This window comes from Belonocnema kinseyi, chromosome 8, assembly GCF_010883055.1.
Source record: "Belonocnema kinseyi isolate 2016_QV_RU_SX_M_011 chromosome 8, B_treatae_v1, whole genome shotgun sequence".
Lineage (NCBI taxonomy): Eukaryota > Metazoa > Arthropoda > Insecta > Hymenoptera > Cynipidae > Belonocnema > Belonocnema kinseyi.
The window spans coordinates 33,884,076-33,893,891 of NC_046664.1; the positions used below are offsets into that span (position 1 = coordinate 33,884,076).

The 9,816-nt window shown below is 31.2% G+C and overlaps 1 protein-coding gene across 1 annotated transcript in view; it reads right to left on the minus strand.

Moving 5' to 3' along the window:
- Positions 1–5,305: 5,305 nt before the first annotated feature.
- Positions 5,306–9,816, minus strand: part of LOC117178431 — a 10,828-nt gene continuing 6,317 nt past the window's right edge. The window contains exons 6-8 of the mRNA XM_033369856.1: positions 7,438–7,518; positions 7,094–7,260; positions 5,306–5,670 (exon numbers count right to left, since the gene is read on the minus strand). Coding sequence (XP_033225747.1) covers positions 5,385–5,670; positions 7,094–7,260; positions 7,438–7,518 — 534 coding nt within the window. The 3' untranslated portion in view covers positions 5,306–5,384. The remainder of the gene's footprint in view (positions 5,671–7,093; positions 7,261–7,437; positions 7,519–9,816) is intronic.

Below are 9,816 nucleotides of genomic sequence, written 5' to 3' on the forward strand. Positions count from 1 at the left end.
ACCACCTTGAACAATGTAAACACCATTTAGTAACTATACATACATACGTATATATATATATATATAGAGAGAGAGAGAGAGAGAGAGGGGGGGAGAGGAAGGGAGGGAGAATGGCGTACAGCCATACATACATACAGATACACAAACATACAGGCAAACTCATTCGTAAAAACCTGTTTTCGAAATCAGGAGGTCTCAAAACGTGGTCAAATTTTACACAAATCTAATACCTTCTCTGATGAGAATGTAAACATGATTTCTTAACAAAGCGATTCAACTGAATCTTCAAACCAAATAGTTGAATAAACAAGCAAATAAGAATAAACATTACATTTTGATCTAGAAAAGATTTGAGTTTTCTTTTCAAGACAAAAATATTAAATTTGAACAAAAAAATTTTCTATGATATACTTAAATTTAAAAAAGAAGCAGCAGAATTTGCAACCAAAAAGTATGACTTGCTAACAAAATTGTTGAATTATGAAACAAACAGTTACATTTTTATTCAAGAAAGGTGAAATTTTTTCTAAAACAGATAAATTAAAAAATAATTTTGAAAAAAGAGTTAAATTTTCTTTTAAAGAAGATTCCAGTTTACTTTCCAACACCAAAATCAGAATTTTAAACAGTAAGTCAATTTTCTGCTAAATAGTTGAATTTTTAACCAAAAATTATGACTTTTTAACAATATTGTCAAATTTTCAGGCAAATAGTTTCATTTTTGTCCAAGAAAAATAAAAATTATACTAAGAGACGTACATTTTTAAATCAAAAAGACTAATTTTCAAAAATGAGTTGAATTCTTGTTAAAAAAGATTTCAATTGTCTTTTCAACATAAAATGCAAATTTTAAACAAAAAGTAAATGTTCCAGGAAGTAATTGAATCTTCAACAAAATAGTTTCACTTTTATCCAAGAAAGATGCAATAATTCTGCTAAAAAAGATGACATTTTAAATCAAAAAGAAAAATTTTCAGAACAGTTTCATCCAAAAAACATTGCAGTTGAATCGAATTTCTAAACAAAAAATATAACTTTTTAATAAAACAGTTGAATTTCCAACCAAAAGAGCTGCCTTTTTAAAAAAATTGTTAAATTTTCAAACAAATGATAAAATTTATAATAATAAAGATAATATTCAGCAGAAATTTGTTTCTCGAGAATTATGATCAACCACTTGTAGAGCAGGAAGGCACGCCCGTGATTAATCACAAAAATAACGTAGGTTCAAACCGGGGTTCAAACCCTTTCCAACGTCTGGTGGTGAGCGGAAAGGCACCTCTGTGTCTGCTCACAGCGAGGGTCACAGAAATAGTCAAACGCCTATCCCTTTCCAACGTGTGTGAAGGGCGGGAATGCATCACTGTGACAAATCACAACAATAATGTAGGTCGAAGCCTTACCCCTTTCCCACGTTTTGAGGGGGGAGGCACCCCCGTGACTGTTAACGAATGGGACGAAACTTCATTTTCTAATATTTTCGTTAAAAATGATTTTTTACCATAAAAATTACTCTTACTTTTTTATTTTTTTAAAGTTACTCAAAATTGATCATTTTTCATTATGATCATAAACAATTCTTGTAAATAAAAAGATATCAGTCATCTACCTCACTAACCTCTGCACATAAGCAATCTAACTGAATCGCCTACAGTTTATTAAATTGAATTTCCCACGCTTTAACTTGTTGATTGCCGAATCAATTTATATCTTGGTAGAATTAAGTAAATGAAGCAAAAGAAAAAAATATAGTATAGAACTTGAACTATTGAACAAATATAAAAAAATGATAATATGAAAATATGAGATAAAAATATAAGAAAAAAACCCTAGGGAGTGAAGCATCATTGTTACTTCTCTTTCCTTTCTGTTTTGCCTTATGAGCCCGTTTCTCTCGCTAAAGTTTGCAGTCCCTTTACTGACTTCTTTAGTGTTCGATGCAATCTCTGCATTACAGGGGAGAATAATCTCATACCCAAGTATTATAGAATTATAAAATAATCAAAGCCAAGTTAAGATTCCAGTTACTTTGGCGCTTTCCTCATTTGCGGTTCCTTCAAATGACGCCTTTATTCCATACTAATGAATTTACCGTCTTAATGTATGTCTCTTGTCTACTTTGTTATATGTTTATCGTTCTCCAAAAACATTATAAAGATTTTGTTTTCCATCAATTAAGGAAGTACCCTTGGTTCATAGCAAGTCAGTTGAGAGAACGCTTCGATCTGTCATTGACTCACACAGTCACAGTCATAAGTGTGGCAACATCGCGTATGAGCACGCGTGTTAATCGAAATTCGCACATAAATGAGAGCACGTGGAATGGATGCGACATTGCCATACCTTCAGTTTACTGCCGCCAGTCATACATTTACGGTATAAATAATTATCTTTCTATCCTTATAGGATCTGAATGGTACTTTACGAAGCAGATATGGATTTTGGATAACATTCTATAAATGTCAGAATTATTTCAGAATTTTTAATTTTTCAATCTTCTTATCTACTATAAAAAGTACGTCTTCTCATGAGACCACATGTTATTTTCAATCACTGATTTCTCGACTATGAAGCTCTGAAAGGTTCCAAATTTTAACCAAGGTTTCAGTGCATTCTTCTACAACTGTCATCCAAATATCAAACGATTCTTATTTGTAATTCTGTTAGCGAGGATACTCCCTTAAGATGTAGTTTTTCAAAAAACAAACCTCTTTAATTTCTATGAGGCTTTTATATGATACGTATTTGTATATTTTAATTTTATTTGGTGTCACACATCAGTATTATTTTTAAAAATTTCCTCTTAACTATTGACATGATGCCTGACTCCAAAATTGAATATTCTTGTTTTTACAAGAAAATAAGCACAGATATTTTTATTTCTTTTACCTTTTTTAAAACAAGTTTGTTTGTAATAACATTGTAATAACATGTAAGAAAGATAGTTATTTATATATTATTTATTTAAATTCTCTGAAAAAGGCACGCAGTGATAGTCGAAACGTCCGAATATTAATAAACGAACTTTCCAGTAATTTCGTTTTTATTCTTTTAATTTAATGGAGACCGTAAGATCTACAACAAAATTCTTAATTATATTAAAATCGACGGTCGAATAGACGATTGATTTGATTCTTATCAAATCTAGTTATTGAAAGGAAACATTGTTAACGTTCCCAAGGACCTGCAGCTTGTGGATATAAGTTTTATTAGACATCTGGACACTGGAGGGACCTATACATACATTAGAGTGCTTCAAAGTTGCGTTCTGGACGTGAAATTAGTAAAGGTGTCTCTCTGAAGCAGATAAAAGTATATTCTTCACCAGATTTGGTCATTAAATCTGACGGCGTTGAACAAGGTGTCTGAAACTAACATGCTTGCCGCTCCAGTTCTATTCTACTCGTTTGGGGATGGGTCAGTGGACGAAGAACGAGCTTACGGCTTTACTTCTAAAAGCCGAAGTAGAGAAAGTAAAGGTTGAAAGATTTCGACAACAGCTACTCAACAAGAGAATGCAAAAAACTTTTACAGAAATGCAGAAATACAGACCTTGTCGAAGGAGCAAACTTTTGCTTTCCTCAGATCATCAGTGCTTAATTCAGGTTCAGACCGTTTCACTTTCGCTTCCCAGGACGGTGTCATTTCCACCTTAGCATACCGTGACCGCTTTTTATGTCAGACAGTTTCCAGCGATAGGTGCAAAGCGTGTAATGCACATGCTGAGTACCTAGACATACTGTCTCGGTGTGCCACTCCACGGGAATCACGTATCTCTACAGATATAATGCAGCCCTAAGCATGCTTATCCATCTTTGTTGCTCTGAAGGTGTTGACTGCGACCCTGCTCTGGCGAACGCTCCGATGAAGATAGAGTTTACTGTCCAAAACGAGAAGTGACAAATTTTCTTGTGCTAAGCTTTGCAGCAGCAGTAACCATTGCACCTTTGATGCCCCACATTCCTCCACAAGACTTCGAGAAACTAACTACATTTATGATCGAATTCTTCACTCCGACCGACTATAACATCACTGCCAAGGAGCGGAAAAAGGATATGTATCAAGATTTAAATAAAATGTTGCAACGATTGTGTCTAAAATTTTCGGTTAAAGTAAGTGCACTCGGAAGTGCGAAACTGTTACTAAACAATAATACTTTTTAAAGTTACACTTTTATTTAGTTTTTATTTCGTGCATCAACTGCTATAAATAATTTTTTTCAATACTTACGCTTATAAAAAAAAACATAAAAATCTAGTATAACTGGGGGCCATAAGGATGCCGATTATTGTTCTATCAATTTTCTGTCTGCAATAGTTTTGTTGTAAAAAATATTTTTCAGTAAATACGTATAAGCAATATAAAATATTTAAAAATAAAGATACGTTAATTAATATGCGCAAAATTAAAGGCTAAAACATCAGATAAGAAATATGGACAAATTCAATAAAAAATCTTGATTGGTTTTGAAAATCTTTGACATTCTTTTATATTTCATTTCATATTAGAGAACGTTCACATATTATGTAACATTAACAAATTAATGCAATTAAAAAATGTTAAACTATCAATAAAATTAGGAAATTGTTAAGAAGCTGTTCATAAACTACATTACCCAATTTTGTATGTATCTTTACTCCTTCCTGTAACTAATTCCAGTATAGCAATTTCAATTGTTTTTGCCTTCAAGCAATGGAATTTATCAGTGGAATATTCAAATTAAATTAAATACAATCAATATAGTTAATTTAAGATCAGGGACCTGAAGTAAAAATTCGTTTCAAATATATTATGTTTACAAAAAAACTTTTTCACATTTTTTTAAATAGAATTTTTTAGAAATATTTATCCCCTAAATTTGGTAAGAAAATATATCTTATTATTTTTTAATAAAAAGCACTAAAAATTTTACAAGTGTACAAAACGGTTCAAAAGTATCAGATTCTTTAAAATTTTATAAGGTTAAACAAAAATGGAGAAAATTTCTAAAAGAGTTACTGACGAGTGAGGATTCCGGAGGTATGGAAAAGTTTAGGAATGTAAGGATAAATAACTGTAATTATCTTAACACCTATCGGTTTTGAGTATAAATGAAAATGAGGAATAGAAAAAAGATCACAGCTCTTATTAAGGTTTCTTTTTTAATTCAATTTTTTTTTCATTTTGGAAATATAGATTAATCAAAATCAGGATTAATTTTTCACAATTGACTCATTTAATCATTCCACAAAAATTAAAGTATAATTCATGGACATATACTACTATCAATCAGATTTAACACTGTGGATTATTTAACCGGTTCATTTAGAAGACAATGCACGAAGTGGGTGCGTTAGAAATATCAAAATATTTTTCCTTTGATAGACGTCCTAATATTTTATATCTTAATTCAATTTTCTGTATCGCATGGCTCGAATACGAGAACGTGCTGAAATCTTCACAGATTTTTTCTTACGAACTGTTAAATAAACTTTCTCGAAAAATAATATCAGGATAGACAAGCCCACGCTTCCACAAAGCATCGCCAAAAGTGATGCTACATCAAAAATGGTTGCAGGATGAAACTCTTGTTCAGTAGGTGCATTTACGGCGGAGACTTCGCTGCCGCTTCTCTCTCGAAAATCTGACTGAATGCGCTTCAATATCCCTCTTTCCATTAGTTTCAAGATGCTAAAAAAGTGATTATGATGTTTAAGTAAAGAAATTCACGCGGTAGATTTTGTATTACCATTATGTGTACCAATAAAAGAATCACTCAAATTAAAAGATGTGGTATGAAAGAAGTATACAAGAATTTTCACAAATAGTTTTTGTTTTAATTTTTTACTAATATTGAAATATATATTGAAATATTAGTGAAACAATAGGCTCGTATTAATTATCCCTTTTCGTATGCAAAAATTTGGTATGACATAAAATTGATCAAGTTTCTAGCTTGTATTCCGTAATTCGTTTTTATTTGAATTTGAAAATTCATTGCTTATTTTGAAAATATAAAATGAATGTTTGAAATTGCATTATTTCTATGAAAACTAATTGTTTAATCCTAACAATTCAGACAGATCTGACGGGGCCAATTTCTAAAAAAAAAATTATAATTTGAACAGGTTAGACTAGTAGCTATGTCCTATTTTTTAGATTTACTTAAAAATAAATGGAATGACAAGATTGAACTGAAGTTTCATATATGTTAAGAATTAAATGAAAGAATAAAAAAAAGTTTTAATACTCTCCAGAATTTAAAAAATTATAATAAGCTAAATATCAACTTCATGCCAAATTTTTTAATACACTGGAACCGGAGTTATATCCGCCGTCCTAGAACGTAAACATTCACTTATATCCTCCCGGAATGGGATCCCACCAATGCTCCTCAGCGAAGGAGAAATGGCCGCACTGCGCTCTGAATGGCTTGTTTGTCACGTGTTAATGCGAGGTGGTGGATGACAAGCGGATATAAATGCGAGTTATGCAGGGATATAAGGGCAAGAGGTTCTAAGTGCGAGAGGATATAACCGCGGTTCCAGTGTATTTTGTTTTATGCAACCTCAGCCCTAAAACACACCTATCATGATTGCATAATTTATGTATGTTAATTTTCATTAAATATTGCAATTTTATGGTATCTCCCGAATGCTACAGCCAAATTAATCAATGCGAAAAATGAAAATTTTTACTTCAGTTTTATAATTGTTGGAATGCAAACTTTAACAAAACGAACCTTAAAAATCATGCTTTATTGCCTAGCTTTTACTTTGTTTGATATACTGACAATTGTTTAAACAATAATTGTTGATTCAGAATAATTCTTTCGCCTAATGTCGAGGATTGACAGTCCTTCTTAACGATATGGCGCAATTAGACAGTTAAAAATTTGTTTGCATAAGGCACAATAAATTAAACTTTCTGAAAGGTCTCAAATACATATGTTTGGAAACCATAAAAAATGTGGGGGTTTCGTACACAAAATTCCAATTTTTCCTTTGTTTTTTGTGTGAATACTTAATAAAAGATAGTTCAATACTACAAACATTTTATATAGTACCTACAGGATTCTACTCTTCAGGCTGACCAAATTTGAGGAAATACTTACCAATAATTAATAGCCTTTTTATACGGGCTGTTCTTAGGCAAGGCCATAGAGAAATATATGGGCCTTTGAAGGTGAACTTTAACCAACTTACACGGTATCTTTGTATTGGCAGACAGCCGAGAGACAAGTAAGTCAGTACTGAGAAGTACTATATTTTTACTGCAAATCTAAATAAATTGAGAGTAAATTTGTCATTGATAATATAATAAAGTAATTTCTCTTAAAAAGGTCTTAATCGAATATATGTGCAATAAAATAAGTAAAAATAGACAAAATGAAGCATAAAAAACTACATTTTAGAGACGTAAGTTTTGTATAAGTGAATATTTTATTACGATTTTTACCAGATCAAAACCCTCTTGTTCGCTTTTTGGTGATAGGCTTTTCTTTATGAGCTTGTTTCTCATTGCCACCGTCAATAGATCCTAAAAGTAGAAACATGACAATCGAAAGTCTAAATAATTCTTTCTGCTTGGGTCAGCCGTTTAAATGTTTACTTGTAGCAAATAAATAAACCGGTCTTTTTTATTCAAAAAAAAAAATTATTACCTCAAGACATTTTTAATTATATAAGCTCAAGAATATTTTTATGGAGAAAAGAAAAAAGTAATTTATGAATTTATTTTTAAAGTAGATTCATTTTCAGGGGTAAGCATTTTGAGAGATACATAAAATTTGTGGTCATTTATAATTACTTTAACTGATGTGTTTTAGCAAAACAAAACAAAATATATTTAATTTTGTTTGATTGCCCTATGTCAATTTTGGCCCCTGTATTAATTTCAGGTCCTACGTATATTTTGGGCCCTACATCAATTTTGGACTGCTTGTCGAATTTGGGCTTAATGCCAATTTTAGGTTCTATGACAGTTTTAGGCTTTATGTCTATATTGATTCGTACGACGGACGGACGGGCACTGCCCGGGGTTACGAAACCCTAACAAAAATAACAAATGAGGCATCCATTTTTGTCATTATGCTATACTTTCCTGGATCGGTATCTTACAATACAATCATATTTTATAGGTTACGTTTTTGAAATAGTAATTTTATTTATTTTAAAAATCTTAACTCGTATTATTATATCGTTTAGAAAAAAATGTTCCCTCAATTTTTCTTTCTAAAAAAAATAACACGCTTTATACGTCAATTCTTTCTTTCTAAATCGTTGAGCAATTTATAAAATTAAGTTTATCAAAAAAAGAAAGGATGCGGTGTAAGAGTTTTCAAGGAATATAATCTTAGAGAGTGGGACTTTCAAATTGCTTAAAATCATATGTATTTTGGTTCAATAAGTGTTCCAATTTTTTATCTTTCAATATTCGTACAAAGAAGAAATAAGCTGTTCTAAAAATAAATTTAATCTCATTTTATCTTTTTTCTATAAATAACATTTTTGGGATATTTCGAGGTATTTTTAGAGGTATTTTGGAGAGAAAAATTATTTTTTTAAATTTCAAATATTCTAGGTTTAAAAAAATGCACTCTTTTTTAGAAAACAAGATTTTCGAAATAATTATTTTAATATATTTAATATTATTCTATACTATTAGTTTAGCAGCCAAATATAAAAATGAATTTTTTTTTAATTGTGAATAACATATCGCAATTGAAAATATTAAATCAAATCAGTCAATGCATTCGATAGACCTATTTATAAAATAATTTTCTTAAAATGCAGTAAACTTTCTCCTATTTCCGCGACCTTGAAACTATGCCCGTTCCAGAAATTCAAGACTGGAGGTGCCCTCACCTCTACCGCGACCTTTAGGTTATTTTTGTCGAATGCGCATATTCCAAAAAGCACGGATCTATTTGAAATAAATCAATACTATTAATAATTTTGTATAACATAACCTTAATTATCTTTTCCCAAACATTACTCGCTAAATATCTAAATCCAAACATACATCCGGCACACACTCGAAGCCGTTCATTCTACGGTGTCCCTTCTACTTCACCCTAATAAGTCTCACACACTTCTTTACTTCACCCACCAATTCACCCGGGTGGTCGCCTGGATGCAACCAAATAGGTGACCTTTGAAATAGGAAATCTCTGAATTAAGAGGAAATTTACTGTATAAAATTATACTTCGATGTATCTTTTTAGATATAACTTTTAGACTGGTTGTACTTTTGAATACGCTGATTGATTTACTTTTATTTTATTAAATATTTTCGATTGCAAAATTTCATTTTGAAATATAAAGAATTATCAATTATAATATATTATATTTCACTATTATTATTATAACATTAAGCCATTTTCCTCTCGGCGTAGGTAGGGGTTTTCGAACAAAACGAAAAAAAGTAATCAAATTAATTTTTAGGTTGAAGCATTAATAGGAATTATAATACGATATATAAAATGTATCTTTGCTTTATTTCAGAATAAAATTGATTCCCGTGGTACTTATTTAAATAACACGTTCTGCAACACTACTCTGACCCAGGTTGGTGATAAAACTCCCTAGCGATACCTACTACAATACTAGTAATATAGAACAATGTGGAACATCATGAACTAATAATGTCAAAAATCTAATTTTCTCTATTAGAGAGTCATTATTTTCGATATTTGACTGCTTGTATGTACTTTGCTATTAACATGATCTATCTCACGGTCGTAAGACGTGGGTGTAGCCAAAACTTCACCGCGATTTCCCCGGAAGCGGGTGCCATTTCCTGGAATAACACCCGCTCCCGGTGAAAACTCACGGT